The sequence below is a fragment of the Pleuronectes platessa genome, chromosome 12 (assembly GCF_947347685.1).
Source record: "Pleuronectes platessa chromosome 12, fPlePla1.1, whole genome shotgun sequence".
In the NCBI taxonomy this organism is placed as follows: Eukaryota; Metazoa; Chordata; class Actinopteri; order Pleuronectiformes; family Pleuronectidae; genus Pleuronectes; species Pleuronectes platessa.
The window spans coordinates 16,106,079-16,124,199 of NC_070637.1; the positions used below are offsets into that span (position 1 = coordinate 16,106,079).

The window sequence follows — 18,121 nt, forward strand, 5'->3', positions numbered from 1 at the left end:
CTTCATTGCAAATGACGGGGAGATCAAATAGACTGTATAGAGAGATCATAGGAAATGTAAAAAAAAGTTTCGTGACGATTTGATACATGATCTGGCTTTGCCTGGTTGTACTGTTCTTAGGCATAAAAACAAAGCAAACGTCTTTTTAAAAACATTAATCCAACCACAACAACATAATACGTATACGGCAATCATTACTGTGGTTGTAATTCAATCCATGTGATCAATATTACAATATTGAGTGACAATGTATCCTATTTTAAGATCATTTTGGGTATGTAATACATACATTTGTAAAATACATGCAACCCAATGGAATAAGATATAAGATAAAATATTTGATCAATCTAAAGTAAAACAGCAACACACTCAACCATGACAGACATGTATTTTAGAAAACGAGCTTGTGTGGGTCTTTGAAAGCAGCACCTGCTGTGGGCGGTTGTTGTCATGAAGGGCATCAGGAGGTGGGCGTGGAGCAAAGACGGCAGATAATTGGTTGAAACCCCCCCGACGTCAGCTAGCTACGTCAGCTAGCTCATCTATGAGCAAGCTAGCTAGCTAGACAGATGGATGATGATAGATAGATAGATAGATAGATAGATAGATGGATGGATGGATGGATGGATGGATGGATGGATGGATGGATGGATGGATGGATAGATAGATAGATGTACAAATAAAAAATATTTATAAGAAGTAGACAAGTACAGGGGAACAGGTAAAAGTATTGGGTGATAAGTATATTTATATGATGTGGCTAATTCCAATCAATCAATAAAAAATACATTCTACAATTTATTTGTTTTGTATATGCAGAGTCTTACAATACAGATTGTAGTAACTTGTGAATAAAGTTCAGCCTGATGGAATAAGAGCAGTATTAGATTATAAGGTTGCAGGAAATAATAAATACTCAAGTGATGCAAACTACAAAAACTTCGATTCAGAACATGCACTGAATTTGCACTGCTAAAGGTTTATCATATTTACTCATTTGTTCTGTTTATTTTTATTCTTTTAATTGTTTTGAAGGTTATTTTGACTTGTATTTGGAATGGTTTAACAATTGCTGACATGTGAAAACTCTGTTCAAACTTTGATGTATTAATAATGGACTGGATTTATTGTGTTAATCAACTAGCCGAAAATAATACTTTTGTTCCAGACTGAGTTTCAAATGAGACAAAGACCCGACGTGACATCCCTGACCACCGGGTGGGGTTGTTTACTCATCTGTGTGGCCTTCAGGGTGGAGACGGTCAGCTCAGCTTTCTCCACCTCCACCTCCACCTCTCTGGAGTTTCACTGCACAAACATGGACTTCATCAGCAGGTGATCAGTCAGGTTTACCTGAGGACAAGCGGCCGCAGACCCGAGCCCGTGTTTGTGTAATGTTGTGCAATTAGTGCACTCAGTCGTCATCGGTGCGGCGCTAATGGCTGTACAGCTGCAGGGGCTTTGTGTAAAAGGCTTACAGCTCTTAAGACAATAATGGTCTCCCGGAGAACAAATGAGGTGACGCTAATACTCCGGAGGTGTCACTGAAGCGTCTCTGCCCCCGAGCTCGTCCGGCAAAACACGGACATAACAGGTAAAAGGCACCGCTCTCTTACACTTCACAACGCAATGTCAGGATACTTATATTCATCTAATGTTTAACAGTTTAATGTATCACAGGAAAAAGTTTAGACTGTGTTCATGTTACAGTTTAACACGGAGGCAGATGTCATCTACAGGTGATCCAGAGGTTAAGTTAGTTAGTTATGGTTAGTTACTGCGGATGAATTCATAATAATAAACAGAAACATTTTCAGTTGATTGTGAAGTCTACACTATCTGAGTCGCTGTCCATGGTGTTGACTGATAGAAAGGTGAGGGAACAACAGGTGTTTTCAGGAAGGGAAGGTTTATTCTCAGCCCCACTGTCTGCTAGGGGACCATTTATACAGCCTTTATAAGCTGTAATAAACAATTCATATTTACCATTTATTTTATATTACAAGCCATTAACAATAGTATGTTTTGTGTTCTCATCTAATATCCTCCTCCATCATTTTATTCATCTTTAGCTCTCTTTGATTCATAGTTTCAGTTTCAGACCCCTCCAATGTACTCTTTGAATGGCTACCTCCCAAAACAGGAGTGCACGACATCTGGACCAAAGTCCATGTGTAGAATACACAACATTTGACAGTTAAAGACTTTATGGATTGCAGAATTTATCCTAGTACAAAGACAAAATAATAGAAACACCCGTTGGCATGACACAGTTCAACAGAAGCACAAACAACACCCTCCAAAGGATTGTTGTTTAGACAGGATAATTTTCAGCAAGGTGCACCTAATGAACAAATGCTTTTGAATGTGATGTACTATATAATATTACAACTGTGCCATTATTGAATAGAAACAAGAAGTCAAATAAAGTTGTTATACCAGAGTAAATGTGTTTTGCCTGTAGCCTGAAGATAAGTGGACAAACAGTACATTGTTAAAAAGATAGTTTAGTTTAGTTTACACCACATAAATAGATGAAAGCACTTGTGGAGTGTGGTAGAAGCCAGTAATAGTTTTTATTACTGGTTATAAAAAGCTACAGGTTGAACGACTAGCACATTTTTTAAAGATCCCGGGTTAAAGGTCACACCTGTTTCACAGCGAGAGAGTTGCATTCTCCCATCTCAAACTTCTGACCACATATTGCTTATTCTTCTCACTACAGATATCCGTTTAATTAAACATGACCCAAGGGGAATCACCATGCACCGCTGACTCCTCTTCAGAGAGGCCTGCAGCCGCTCAGCTGGCGCAGTGGAGAACAGCCACGCACCGTGGACTCTGTGGAGATGAATTCAGAGCTACAAAGGACTCTTGTGGATTACAACAACATGACTAAACTATTAAGAAAATTAGGATTCCATCCAGGAGTGAGAAAATTGGAAATCCAGAGTCCATTGTTCAGACAGAGTATTATTTTTTTGCGATCATTTTCCAATGGATTTATACTTCGTTCATTCAGATGTGTGGAAATATTTTAAATCCTACCTCTTCTATGTCACATTTTCTTCTTCTAAAGCCTTATTTACGGTTTTAAACTGTTTTCAATGAAGGTGAGTTGCCCACACCTCTGTAAACTGGCTTTTCAGTGAAAAGCAAGTAATTTATTATCACTACATCATCCACTTTGGACCAGCAGTTTCAAACAAGTCCAGTTCCCTACAACACCTGTGGACCACGTCCTTCCCCCAAATCCCAGGCTGCACCTCTTCCCTCCTGGCAGCTGACCACAGACATCCTCCTGTCTGGATGACGAAAGGAAGAATCGGCAGATACATAGCATGGCTCACTCCGCTCACCCCCCTGGAGGGAGGGAGATGACAAACGGAGGCGGGAACCCCCACTTCAACAATGGAGGCCAGGCGGGGTGTTCCCACAGCAACACGCGCTACAAGAAGAAACAGCGGCGCCACAGACGCAGGTCGTCCTCGCCAATGGGCCGGGTCATTCTCATCAACGCACCTGTTGATGGTGAGGACATGATCATGGTCCTCTGTTGCCTTGGTAACACACGCAGCACCGCTGGCAGAGTTAAGAACACGCCAATATTTAATGCTACAATACACTGTAGATACTAGAGCTGAGAAGTTTTGTCAATAAATTATTTAATTGATGGAAAATAATATGAACTACCCAACAGCACATTTCCGTGGTTAAAATTAGCCCCACTTTGACCAAGTATATTAAATTGCACTTTTGTATTACTCCTTAAAAAATTATACATTTTCTATTGTTTAGAAATTGTTTAGAAATTGTTTAGTATTGTTTTCTGCATATGATTATATTTTTATTCAGTGTAAAATGTTCAAACCTTATTGTAGACACAGGTATGCTTGTGTGTGTGTGTTTTTGTGTTTGCAGGAGGTGATGAAAGTGAAGACATTCACACAGTGACAGTAGACAAGAGTCCTGATGGGCGTCTGGGTTTCAGTGTCCGCGGCGGCTCTGAACATGGACTTGGTATATTTGTCAGCAAGGTGGAGGATGACAGCTCTGCAGGTTTGGAGGACGTGTGGTTATGTTGGTTTTCGTGGGCATGTTGTGTACACGAGACCTTTACTCCTGTGTGCCATCCTGAGTTCCACCCTATGGTTCCACCTTGTGTGTGCAGCGGAGGCTGGGCTGACTGTGGGCGATAAGGTGGTGGAGGTGAACGCTGTCAGCTTGGAGAGCATCACCATGAGCAGCGCTGTGAAGGTCCTGACGGGCAACAACCGGCTGAGGATGGTGGTGAGACGGGTTGGAAAGATCCCCGGCATCCGCTACTCCAAGGAGAAGACCACATGGTGAGGACACACACCTCAGAGGCTCAGGCTTTGTCAATGAGGAAAAGACTAATTATTCTAATCTACCATTGAATATTTACAGCACACATTTAATTTCACAGCTTAACCAAATAGATTAAGAAAATATGAATATGCATTGTACAATGTACAACCTTGTTGTAAGCAGCACTGGCCTTTGCATGGCTTTTGTTTTGTGTAGTCTTGTCACTTGACCATAGGTCACTCTGGTTGTCTTTCTTTTGGGATATACTGTATCTTGGTTTCATGTAGCAGCAGTGGATGGATTACCGCTCTGACCTTTATGGCTATTTGATCAACCAGCACTGACAGGCCTGAGTTCAGTGGAGAAAGAGAAATTTGTTTAGTTGAATGTCTTCTAGTGTGTATGTATGTGTTCCCTCTTCCAAAGGGTGGATCTGATTCACCGGCGGATGGTGGTGGAGGAAAGCGGCCGTACACCATCAGATGCCAGTTCGGACAGCGCCCTCCGCAGGATCGTACATCTCTTCACCACGTCAGACGACTACTGTCTGGGCTTCAACATCAGAGGAGGCAAAGAGTTCGGACTGGGGATTTACGTCTCTAAGTATGAGACTTGAAGTGACAATCAACATCGGACAGATCGAGCTGGTTGATTCTTCGTTTATTGGAGCCCAAGTTCTTGTATTTTCTCTGCAGGTTGGACCCAGGTGGGCTCGCAGAGCAGCATGGCATCAAAATGGGCGATCAAATCCTTGCGGCCAACGGGGTGAGCTTTGAAGACATCACCCACAGCAATGCAGTCGAGGTCCTGAAGAGCCACACCCATGTGATGTTGACCATCAGGGTGAGGAACAATTTTACAGATAAACTTGAGGTCAGGTTTAAAGCTGGGGTAATCAAGAGATTCATGTTTGTAGCAGACAAAATGCTCGATGACAAGTTTTTGCCTCTTTGGGCTCATTGTTTCGGATTTCAATACGTTTTCTGAGGGAGCACTACCTGCTCACTACTAAAACGCAAACACACAAGTTTAGCAGCTAGTTGTTTAACATCGTAGACCAGCATGCACCAGAGGCTGGTTGAGAGCAAAAGGTTTCTTAAAGGAAAGTGAATCTTGCACATCTTGTTGTCAGAAACAAACTCCACATGAACGCTGATGTTGCTAAATATCTGTTTGATTAATGAGCATCAACATCTTAGCCAAACTAACAAGGTAATAATATGTCAATGTTTTTACAGCTTGTAAAAATGATTTAATGCAGGTTTATGTCTGATCTGAAATATGTGATGCAGCGTTGCAAAGAAGCAGTATTCATCCACTCAGGTTTAAACATAACAGTTGATTAGGTACTTTGAGTAGCATGACACAATAATAAATGACTCAGCCTGTTAAATAACACCAGCTCTTCTCAAGAGTGGACAGAATGAATATGCCCATCAGAGCAGACAGCTGGCTCACGGCCCTTGAATTCCTTATGGGTCTGTGTGCATGTGGGTGTGCAAGATCACGTCACTTAACCTGTGTCATTTAAAAGGAATCATGTGTGTATGTTTGTGTGTATCAATGGGCACATGTGTGTTGTGTTGTGTGTGCGCTCTTAGCTATCTAACTTTGCTGCGCGCTCATTTTACTCCTCTGATCTCAGGTTCCACGTGTGAAAAACAGCCAGGGACGACGTTCATTATTCAAAGGCAGTCAGGGATCAGGTTATAATCAACAGAAAGCCAAATTTCATGTCTTCCTTCTCTCCTGTCATAGACACATTATGGGTTAGAGTCACATATAGTGAGCCAGGGTTAGTTTTATTAACACACTCTCACTCTTACTCTATTGTAAGGATTCGTTTTAACAAATTAGCAAAGCAATGAACATTGAGTGCAACATGCTCTATGACAAATCCTTGCATCCTTATTCATGGATGGAAACATCAGTCTTCATGTCAATCCACCACTTTGGTCGTAACTTCAATATCTTAACAACTGCTGCATGGATTCCTTTTAGATTTTATATTGACCTCATTGCATCCAGAGGGTTAAACCTACTGACATTGATGATCTCTTGATGTTCTTCAAGGGCCACCATGAGGTTGATGTGAGGTTTTGAGTAAAATATCGCAACAATTAAGTACTCTTGTGTCAAAGTATTAAAATTCTTCTGGATGTACTCTGAAGATAACAAATATGAATTTGTCAATAGCGTCAATAGTCACTGATTGTGAATTTGGACAATGCTGATATCTGTGTCCCACAAGGAGCTTAAAGCTACAGTATTAAAATGTACAATTGAGATGCTGGTTAACTTGTTGTGTTTCTAGTCTGATGACGTTGGCGTTCAAATATTTCATGCTGATGATTTCGTGTTTTTGCACTTCAACAGGAAGCTGGCCGATACCCTGCGTACAAGGAGATGGTGGCAGAATACGGCTGGCTCGACAAATGTATGGTGACTGTTCCGAAAGTGTGTTTATCACAAAATACGTGTATATGTACTCTCCTTGGAGAGTGGGGTCAGCCATTCAGTTTATATTTAAACTCTTTGTGGTCCACTGCGATACGAGCACTTCTGAGAATAGACAGGGATTAATTCAGTGATCTTGAGTGCTCGTCAGTCATCTGGAACAGAGCACAACCTCATATGTGGGTCAAGATGCTGAGTCATTTTGTAGGTTGTAGTTCTGTCTCTCGGAGGATTAACAGAGGGCAGACAGGGTTTAATCCAAACAAAGCACACTGTGTAAAATAAGGAAATGAAGGCGCTTCTGAGTGCATTTGTGTGTTGTTGTAGCATCTGGAGAGTTTCAGAGGGTATTGTAATCACACAGTACTTATTCAAGTATGGATTGTTTTCTACAGTGGCCAACGGAGGCCCTTCAACATTCCCTCAGGGTTCAGACTCCAACTCCTCTGTGTCCTCGCTGTCCTCCAGCACCCCTCTCAGCTCCCTCAGTGGTCTCTCCCAGGTCCTTTTCCCTCCCGTCTTTGGCCTGGACATGGTAGATGTGGCCATCTCCACAGAGGACCGCTCCCGTCATCCAAGCAGTGCAGAACAAACTGCTGACACTGCCATGCAAACTGACCCCAACCCTCCGAACTACACGGACCACCGCTCCCATAACGGATCGTACCCCGACAGGCTGGAGGGGACAGAAACCAGCCGGAGTGTAGGTGCCACAGTGCTGCTGAAGGACACCGTCATACGTGGGATAGGGGAAGGGCCGAGGGAGATGGGAGGAGCTGGGGAAGAAGGGCGGGGACGGACGAGGATGATGTCGAGTGGGGACCAGGAAGTAGACTCACCTAAGACGGCGGCTTTGATGGCCCTGAGCAGACCAAGGAAACCCATCAGACGTTCCCAGAGCCACATCACTGAGTCAGGTGAGACCTGAAGACTTACTTATTTAAAAACAGTGTCTTTATGATATAGTCTGATGGAGAACAATGACGAGTTTGCAAAGGTCAAGAAGAGATCTTGGACACATTCTTATAGATAACAAAATTAAGCTCCCTCTTCAATAATAAAAATAGTTTATTATTAGTATCATCAGTATAGGCCGATGCTTCCCTAGCAGATTTTATAAACTCCTTTGTGTCCAGTATCAGTCACGCTATACTCCACTGTGTTGTGGAGTATTCTACATCACAGTTGACAAATCAGCCTCTCAAGGATCACAGCACTGTGGATATTGCAGCCAGTCAGGTTCAGTTGTTGTGACACCACCTTCATTCACTTGATGAGATCCGCCGTCAAAAACCCTTCACAGATCTTTCTGCAGGACATCAGAAGATTTGAAGACCCCTCATTCCTCCATCCCTCCATAAAGTAAAGAAGAACATCCAGACTCCAGACGGATGATTTAAGCTCCAGACTGAACCTGTCCAGGAGCATAAAGATAACACAGACTCATGATTAATCACCGACCTTTACTCTCACTCGTTGTGCCTCTGTGAGAAATAAATAAGAACAAGCATACGGAGAATTATTCATCCAAGCCTTGGCGGGGGGGGGGGGGGGGGGGAGTTATTAGCTTTTCCTTTTCAATTTATCCAGCTCATTCATACCTCCAGGACCTGGCGGAGGCTTGGGGCAGAGCCCAGGGCTGATTGGACGTTTGTTACATAAGCCGGAGCACTTCACTGTAATGCTCCAAATGGATGTGGGGTGTGCGTTCAGGTTGGTGTAGCTGCAATTCATCAGTGTTACTATGTTACTTTCCACAGTGGCAGATTTACTGCTGTGAACAGAGGGGCTGACTGGAAGAGAAATGAAGAGTTTAAACTGGTAGCGGAGAGTGTCTATCACCAGTGTTACTGGCCACCTGTTGAGCATGGAGCCGTCTAAAGCCTAATGGATTGTGTTTTCTTTTCAACATATGCAGAATGGGCTATTCTTAAGTACAAACACGATTAATTGAACCAAAGATAACATGCAACTGCCTGCTCTAAATTAGTAAGTTAATTATATAATAAGTAAAATAAATAGTTGGCATTTTTTTGTAAAGCCAGAAACAACCAGTAGTTGGAGACATTATATTTTCAGTTGTTTGTTTGTTCGAAGGTCAATGTCACAGTGATCCCATGTTCATGTGAACGTGACACAATGCGAACACCCGGGGAGTTTCATTACATCCGGCACAAACATTGACTTGGAACAAAGAATGATCTGATTAGAATGTGGATTAAACCCTTTTTTGCCTCATGGATGTATGGAGGGATATTCTTTTCAGAAGGCGCTTTATGTGGTTAAATGTGGTACAAATGTTAATTTAGACTCCTGACCATTAACTGACCATGTTGGAGATCAAAGGTCATGGCAATGGCGGCCTCACAAATCATATTTATGTCTTGCAAAGGTGACTTCTCTCTCTCTCTCTCTCTCTCTCAGAATTAGGACATTTCCTCAAACCGTGTAAACATTGAGGTACGGCGAAGGTTCATCCTTCGCCAAAGGAGACGATGTTGTCATAACTCCACTGTGCATTTTAATGAACAGCTCTATGTGTCAATATTTCCTCAGTCATTATTTATTTTTTTCAGACAAAAGGCAAAACGCATGCAACGCTTCAAAATGCATGTGCTCGGGACCGCTCAGTGCTGCTCTGCAGTCCTAGAAATGTTAGAAAATACATACTCTGATTTAGAGGGACTTCACTTTCTCCCTTTAGAGGACAGGCAGAAGAAGAAGAAGCAGAAGAAGGAGAAGAGCTCGGGAGAGGGTAAAACAAGCCTGCAGCGCTCCAAAACCTTTGTCAACCTGTTATTTAAGAGAGAGCGTAAAGACAAGAGTCGCTCCAGGTCCCTATCCCAGGGAGCTGACAAAGGTGAGGCTGTGGTCACAAGACATTCTTCACCGGCACATGTTCTGCATCTTATTAAATATAGCTAAATGTCTCTGTTTCAGAGGTTTGAAACCAGTATAAATTATACAGTGTTACATTTCACATTATAGTTCTGGCTTTAGTGGTTCTGATGAGCTTTTTGATCATTTCTGGGGGTACAGTTCTGGCCATAATAATAATAATAACTTTATTCACTAGTGCTTTACAATTACGTCTTAATTTAAAGATAACAACAAAAATTAAGCCGTACGATAAAAATGAGTCTGAAGAAGAGATTTAAAAGAATATGCTGATGTTGCCTGGGTGCCTAAGTGGTGCTCTTCAAATGAGTGACCATTTGTGTAAAGGTAATGATTCCCTTCCTCAGGTAAAGAGCGGGGCCGTCCTCTCCAGATATTGACCTCACCGAGGGAGTCCCGAGCTGGGGTTAAAGACACCAGCCCGCTGCCCCGGCCTGAGACCCTGCATCACGTGGAGGACGTGGCAAAGAGGCTGCTCAGCCAGGACGAGGTGGCTGCCGTGATGAGACACTGTCATCGCGTGAGTTCCCGATCTGAAATGACCATCTCTCACACGTCAGTGGTGCTCTCACATGTGAATGGAAAATCCCTACTTGAAGGCTCAAGTGTGCAGTATAGTCCCTTTTGTTGCTAAGTCCCCTTTCGGTGACAGGTGTGTCTGGCAGCGGCTCAGACAAGAGACAGATTCGAGCTGTCATTTATGCTTAGGATCAAATATCAGCTGTCATCTGATCCGCTTGTCTCTCTACTGCCGGTCCTCCTCAGCTGCAGAGGGTATCGAGTCGAGAGGCAGAGTTTACAACTCTGTAGTTGGTCTCTCCATATTCTTCTCCTCTCATTAGTTGACCAATCTCGTCTGTTCCACAGTTTTTGACCGACAATATGATTGAAGACTTGGTACGTCCTCTTTTGGCAATCTTGGACAGGCCAGAGAAACTGCTACTTTTCAGAGAAATAAGGTGGGATACACAAAGCATTGGTATAATATAATGCTATTTTTTACACGTGTACATACTGTACAAGTATGTGTCAATGACTGACTGTGATCATCGTCTGCAGGATGCTGATACCGACGACTAAATTGGATCGGTTTGACAGCATAGTCCTTCCCTTTGAGCTGGAGGCGTATGACATTCTCAAGAGTCGCTCGAGTAAGAACAGGAACGCACTTCACAACACTTACACAGGTTTTAATTCATGTAGATTAGGTTTGCATGAAAGTGAGAGTGTAGGTTTCTATTCAGAAGAAAGTAGGAGTCAGATTCTTTAAAAGAAAAAGGTTTTCAAGTTAATATTAGAGATAATGCACAATTCATTACTGTAAAAGTGGTAGCCTAATAGTAGTCTAATGACTGAAATAAAAATTGCACTCAGTGTCTTAATGTCATTTCTTACTTTAAAATGATGTGATTGTTCTCCAGATTCCCTGAGTTTTGCCTGCAAGCTGCCTCGAGGTTGACAGTTTAAAAAGTCTGAGAGGCAAAATTCAAGGCAAAGGAAGTTACTTACTGCAGCTCATAAAGTTCACTGTCGTTTTATCAGCTCATATCTTCTCTCTCTGGAAAGTGATGGGAACACTTCTCCCCTATCTCCAGTGGAAAGGCATAAAATAAATAAAAGAGAAAGAAATCAAGTTAGAGTAAAATAAATTACACAAAAAGAAAAGACATTTATGGTAAGACATTGATGAGTGTCTGGTTGTTTATTTCCTCTCAGTACGATCTCCTGCTCTGCGCTCCCCTCGCAGAGGAACCCCTCGCCGTCACCTCATCACCCCAATCCCAGGTACACCTTCTTTCCACCGGTTCTCTTTCCAGACATCACATCTTTCTTCTCACTCTCTCTCTCTGTCTAGTTGGTGGCTTTTCTCCGACCCCTGAGGGAACATGAGACCCAGAAGGGGCTTAAAACTCTCACCCATTGTGTCTTTCCTCTCCAGCTCTTATTTTTCATTCCTCAAATCCCTCCTTTCCTCATACCTGCGTCAAACTCGTCAAGAGTTCCTGTCCCTGGTGTACCCACCTACCGAACTCATATGAAACACATGTAAACACACACACACATTAGTATGCGCACAATATCTCAGGTTTCCTGTGCCTGCGCTGAAGAAGAGGCTTGTGTTACATCTCTGTGGGCGACTGAAAAGGACTGAGACCTGTGTGGTGTGACACTTCAACAATACAGAGATGCTCCCAGCGTTTTTCCTCATTCAAGAGTCATTGAGACACAATCAATAGAGTCTTAATTTAGGCCGACGGAAGCCAGCTCACTTTCTGAGGGCACAGGTTAGGGGTCAAAGGGTCAGCGTTATGAAATGAGAGGGAAGCTGACAGTGTGGTGTCAGTGTTTAGAGGTGAGTGACCTTGTATATCTGACTCTTACTTCTTAATGAAATATTGAATTATCACCAAATAGTTTAGTTAGTCCTGAGGAAACAGGCAGAATTATGCTTCACTGAAATTCAGTTTGATGCTCAGTTCCATTTCTATTGTTTCAGTAAAACCCACATTCAACCATATGTAGTTCCACCTACTCAAAGTGACAGGTGCAAGATGTTCTGATGAGAACAAGACTATCCAGAAATGAAGCTGTGGCTTCACTTTTGGGGCGCAGGCATGCCGTCCATCTTTATATAAAGTCAATGGGTGACAAGACTCATGTCAGTATAAGCAGATGTTGGGATTGAGTTGCATTGTGGGTAATGTTTTGGCACGGAATGTACGGAATAAAAAGGACAATATCATTTTTTTCTAGATTGATTGAGATGTTTAAACTGTCCATCATGAGTCTGACTATGCTGTAGAAGAGCAGTGATAAAACAGTATAGTATTCTTTTGAGTCTGAATATTCCTCATGTCACTGCGTTCATGTGCAGATGCTCCACAGATGTTCAACATCTGTCTACAACCTTCAAGTTATAGTGAAACCAACAGTTTTTATGTTTGTACAGACTACCGTGGTGGGTTCCACCTCCAGCCGTTTCAGGACCCACTGGGAGAGAGTCAGTTGATTGAGGAGTTGGAGCGTCTGCGTTTGCCTGGACAGCCGTCAGGAATTCTGCCTCCATCACGTCTCTTCACCCCCTTGTTGGACGTACCTGTGGACAGCTATGCTTCCTCCTCTGTACGTTCCCGCTCCCTGAGCCCCTCACCCACCCACAGCTCCCTCCTCACAGAATCACCACACAGCACCCACCGTGGGCCCCAACCCCATCGCTCCCCAAGCAGACGAGATAACGGGGCGTCGCAGTATGATGAGGTCTCCTTACTGTCCGTATCTGACCGAGGAGATGTGGCTGCTGAGCGAGGGAGGTCGCCTGCGAGGAACGGCCAGGGGAGAGCGAGGAGGGAGGCGAGCCCCGAAAGCGTAGATGGCAGGGGGCAGAGCAGGCAGCCGGGCTTCACTGAGGTCAGCGTGCATGTTCCCTCACAGCCGAGAGGGAGAACGCCTCTGGCTGATGTGTTTGAGCCCCAGAGAGACAAGAGTCCGTCCTCAGGCAGAGGGAGAAGTCAGCAGGTGAATCAACCTGCTCAGAATGGTGTGAAAAGAAGAACCACTGTGCCACATGAGGAGTATGAAATCTGCACGTTGACCATCTCAAAGGCCAAGCAGTCATTGGGTGAGCACGAGACAGAAACAGATGTGTAGACTGAATGTATTTTAAAGGAATTTCTCGGTCCTTGAGCAGATTTAAACTTGCTAGTGACAATTGTAAAGCCATAGATTTGAATGTTGTCAGTCCTTGATATTCATTAACCAGCAGAGGTCAGGGCATCACTGACTATTTAACTGAGAGGGATTAGGAGCTATAATATGAGCTGAAAAAGACAAAAGGGACAATATACACTGTATAAGTTAGATCATAGGAATCTGGTACTATCAAGCTATCCCTCCGTTTCTAATGAGTTCCCTGTTTGTTTTCAGGTATTAGTATCTCTGGAGGTATGGAGTCAAGGGTCCAGCCCATGATAAAGATTGAGAAAATCTTCCCAGGAGGAGCCGCATCTACAAATGAGGCTCTGAAGGTGAGCAGTGATATGAAAAGTGTATGTTTTCATCAGCCTTTGTTTGCGTGTTAGCTGGCAGCATTACACAAGCAAAATACTGGATGGATACCATGTTTTATTTGTACTTTTTTAAGAATTTATCAACAAATTAATAAATAATAATCTTAATGTAAGAAAACAGGAATGTTTTGTTAGCAGTTTGTGGAAAATATCGCTATGTATCTGATTAAATCAGAAAGAAAATGTGATAAACATGTTATCACAATTTTGACTTTCCTGATTGCACTTTCCTCTCAATCTAACACCCTGATTTAAAATCACTTTAAATGTCCGTGCTGGTTGGAGTGTAAGGACCTGTCACACACACGTGTCCTGTGGTTATGACGTGTTGCTGCTATAAGTAAGAAGAGAGAGGTTGACGGTGATGCAGGGACTGGGTACGAGATGGAGTAGAGATCAGGTTGCCCATCACTTCCATTATTGATGAACTACACAAGCACTACTCTGCTAATGTATTGGTAATATATTGGCTGCACAGTAACTTAACAGTCATCTGTGATCCTGGCCTGGTTCACTTAAACACACATGATACACACACACATTCACTGCAGTTAACCACAGGCTCATTCAAGTACTGGAGTCAACAATAAGAGCAGCCACACAACACAGCTCTGCAAAAGATTGTGTGTATAAGGATATATAAGTAAAATAATAAGTTAGATATAACAAAGATATGTTTTATTTATAAATATTATTCATGTAACTTCTATGCCAAATCAGTGTACCTATCCCACCAACGAGAGATTCAACCTCTGACAACAAAAACAAAACAAGTTACTGATTTGAAATGACCAAGGCTCACGTAAGAGGAACATGAATCTCTCTATGGAAATACATGCACTAAAAACCACAGAGGTCAACCTCATGGTGGCGCTAGACCAAAAGTCAGGGGACAGGGTAAAACTCACCGATGTCTGTACCATATAAAACAGGATAACTGAAAACCTTCACCTGCTGGTGGCGCTAGAGGTACAATCAGGGGTTATCCAAATCCAGAGGATTAATCCTGCAGGGCTCATGAATGACTCCACAACATTTCATATTCCATCTAATCATTGTAGAGGTTTTTGAGTCTGGATCAAAGTAGTGGACAGAAGGGACATTTCTCTCCCTGCAGCCGTGTGGTTATAAACAAAGACGTCAGCTGTTGTCTCTACCTGACACATCACATCATAGGCTCCCTCCAATCTGCTCTGTGGCTCAGTGCTATCTCCCCCTGCTCTGTAAGGGGAAGTGAGACCAGGCCAGTCCAGTGTTAACATGCATCCTGTCCCCTCGCACACACACGATAACAGACAATCAGTGTTGTTTTGTGAGTGTGTGTGTGAGGTCATGTGTTCTGTCCTGTGCATTAGACTCCAACACCTGCTTGTATCTAATGTGTCATATGCCTGCATTTAACTGGCTCTGGAAGAGGGCCCAGTAAAGAACGCAGCATGTGAAGGCTGAGTGGATGTGACATCATGGTTTGTTGGCCTGTATGTGGTTGAAGGGTTGATTCCGTTTTTCATTTGTACCACTGATCTTTTTAATCGCACAACTGCTAACATTGTGTTATGTGAATTGTTTAGAATAACTAGGACCATAGTCCTTGCTGGGATGCTGATTGGTTGGTTCACCACCACTCTCATTGATATAAACAGGGTGGATTAAATAAAGGAAACAAAATACAGCTCAACAAACAACTGTTTGGATGATTACAATCACACCACAGACTGGGACCAGCTCTCGTTAAGGTTTTCAATGACATCCACATAAACACAGACGGTTTTCTCAACAAAGTCGACCACAGTATCCTACCAGACAAAAAAACTGGGCTTACAAAACTGGTATACAAATAAACGTGCCTTGCCTTACAATCAAATTGGATAATTATCTGGATCTGCATCAAACTGTACAAACTCACAGATCTCAACACCACAAATATGCCTGAAATTTTATGAAATCAACAAAAAATGGCTAAGCCCCTTTAACAGGATTCATACTAAAATTAGACAGGTTCTTCTACGGCCTATGCAGCATCTCTCTACCACTTTAAGTTCAAATTGTTTCAGTACTTATTGCATCATCCTGCATAGAAACAAATGTGTGAGTCAATATTACCACTTTCACGAAAGCAGGGTTTATTTCACGATTGTTGTTAAACCTAAGAGATTCCAACTGACCGTGTCTCCTCTGCTTTGTTAAATAAAGTAGATTGATTTGTTTATAATGGAAAATGAACAAACGATTCACTGATCCTTTCTTGCAAACTGTAATTTTTTCCAGCTATGTTGTTTTTGGATCGTGACGTCCACTGGCTAGAGCGCTCTTGAAATGTCCGTTAAGAGGATGGGACAGATTAGGTTGTGATCTATTTAATTCAAATAAATTACTTTTCAAAAATGAAAAAAGCCATTTTAATCTCTTCTTTGGCCAATTCGATCTAAATCTTTGGATGCAATTCTCACAAAACACTATAAGGTTATTGGTGGACACCAGATGAGCTTTAAGAAAAACCTGCCAGGACAAACACAGGGCAGCGCAGATGTGACCTCTCTATATGTGACCTGTAATAGAAAGAATAGTCTGTGACAGAGTAAGGGGGGGAAATCGCCTATTTGTGTCTAATGACTGGAAAGGAAAAGGGAAAGGGAAAAAGACATGATTGGTGGAGATATAACAATGGCTGTCAGCCTTGCGTGCATCAGTGTTATGTGTTGCTAACCTTCACTGAGGCTGAGCACATGAGGCAGGTGCATCCTCGGCAAGCGCTGATGACATCAGAGGAAGTCCCTCTCCTTGGGCGTCCAAAGCTTCGCTGCTCTCTGCTCACATCCTGCAGGAAACAGCGAGCAACTCTCCTAACTGTGTGTGTCTCAGTGTGTGTTCTGGTTTTCACCAGCCTTGTGCTGATGGGGACACTTTATATGTGCACTAGTGACGGGCTTCAGTGTGAATAAGCTGGAGTAACAGAAAAGCCCCAATTCTCTGTGTCATAAATCAGGTTCCTGCTAAGGGACATGATCACTGCAGATTCATGGCAACTGTCTATAAAGTTGTAAAAAGAGAGGAAAGTGATAACATATATGTAGTCGTGAAATATGAGTTGGCATGAAGGATTTACCTGATTTAACCGTGTTCTCATCTGCAGGCCGGATATGAGCTGTTGTCCGTGGACGGCGAGAGTATGCAGGAGGTGACTCATCAGCACGCGGTGGGTGTCATTCGCCGTGCGTTCGGCCACAAGGCCAAAGATCCGATGGTTTTTGTGGTCAAGTTTCCTCGCAGCCCCACCAGCAGCCCCAGGAGACCTGCTGACTAGCCTCTCTGGGCCTCAAAGCCAGACTGCAACTCGGGCATGAAGGACAACAAATGCTGCAGCTCCTGAGGGAACGAATAAATTCCAGGATTCACTGCACGAGAGAAAATATGAGACAGGTAGAGCTCTGGTCCCAGCGGAGAGGAATGGATGCACCATCGTCGTCTCATCGCTCCTGTTAAAGGCCGAGTTGTGACAAGAACTACAAAGATATTTGTCACGAACAAAGGTTGAAGCTTGAAGCAATTTTTTAAGACTGATACAGTTGATTTTTTGTCAGAATAAATCACTTTCACTTTGATAAAATGTAAGATACTGTTTTGAAGTATAACCTAAACTGGACTTTGCACCTGTACAACATTCTTACTGAAATAATTCACCGCATGATAACTTCGTTTAAAAGCAACTTCCTGTTTTCTAAAGGGTCTTTCATGATAAGATCGTGTGGTTCATGAACTCCTCCTCGGTTGAAATCGTGCCACTGTTTGACACTTAACCACCTTTCCTTGACCTCTGACCTCTGTCTGATAGTGAAGCCAGTGGTCTGCACATTTCAGCTGGACGATCTGACTCCAGCAGCCCTGCAGGCCTGCCAGAGGGAGATTACCCCAGCCTGCGTTATGAGATTTGTAGATTTATACCCAGATTAAACCCCTGTATTATGTCAAAACTGATAGTTTGGGTTTAGTGGATGTCTGGGGGGGATTATTCCAAATTGCTGCTCAGTAATTTTTTGTGCTGTATTTTTCTGGCCTAAGTGCTCGTGCTCTGGAGCAATCCGCCACTTTAGAGGCTTAATTACACCCTGCTGTGGACTGAGCTTATGCAGACATGCGGAGGAGTTGGAAAAACATGTCAATGAGAAATGCATGACTTGGAGGTCGGTGGCACAGTTTGAATTAAAGTAGGCTAGAGGAGATGTGAGCAGAGAGATAACATGGACTACAGTGTGCATAGTGCCTTACTCCTGCAGATGACCAGTGGGGGGAAATGTTGATAAAATGCTGGACAAACTTGGTTTTAATAAGTGACTTGTCTCAATCCAGAGATACAAATAAAGGTTTAAGAT

General features: G+C 43.0%; 1 protein-coding gene across 1 annotated transcript; it reads left to right on the plus strand.

The window, feature by feature from the left end:
- The first annotated feature begins 1,283 nt into the window (after nt 1-1,283).
- Nucleotides 1,284-17,198, plus strand: LOC128453573 (PDZ domain-containing protein 7). Its single transcript, XM_053436545.1, has 16 exons — nt 1,284-1,594; nt 2,726-3,531; nt 3,922-4,059; nt 4,172-4,346; nt 4,756-4,932; nt 5,025-5,172; nt 6,706-6,766; nt 7,182-7,703; nt 9,491-9,646; nt 10,032-10,204; nt 10,552-10,643; nt 10,744-10,835; nt 11,401-11,469; nt 12,635-13,303; nt 13,609-13,709; nt 16,885-17,198. The coding sequence occupies exons 2-16, from the start codon at nt 3,342-3,344 to the stop codon at nt 17,053-17,055; spliced, it is 2,934 nt and encodes a 977-aa protein (XP_053292520.1). The 5' UTR covers nt 1,284-1,594; nt 2,726-3,341; the 3' UTR covers nt 17,056-17,198.
- Nucleotides 17,199-18,121: the final 923 nt, after the last annotated feature.

What these genes read in the sequence shown, in the direction of transcription:
- LOC128453573 (XM_053436545.1), top strand. Translation starts at nt 3,342, where the DNA reads ATGGCTCACTCCGCTCACCCCCCTGGAGGGAGGGAGATGACAAACGGA. An exon ending in ATACGGCTGGCTCGACAAAT is followed by an intron (nt 6,767 to 7,181) that starts GTATGGTGACTG and finishes TGTTTTCTACAG; the next exon opens with TGGCCAACGGAGGCCCTTCA. An exon ending in CATTCTCAAGAGTCGCTCGA is followed by an intron (nt 10,836 to 11,400) that starts GTAAGAACAGGA and finishes ATTTCCTCTCAG; the next exon opens with TACGATCTCCTGCTCTGCGC.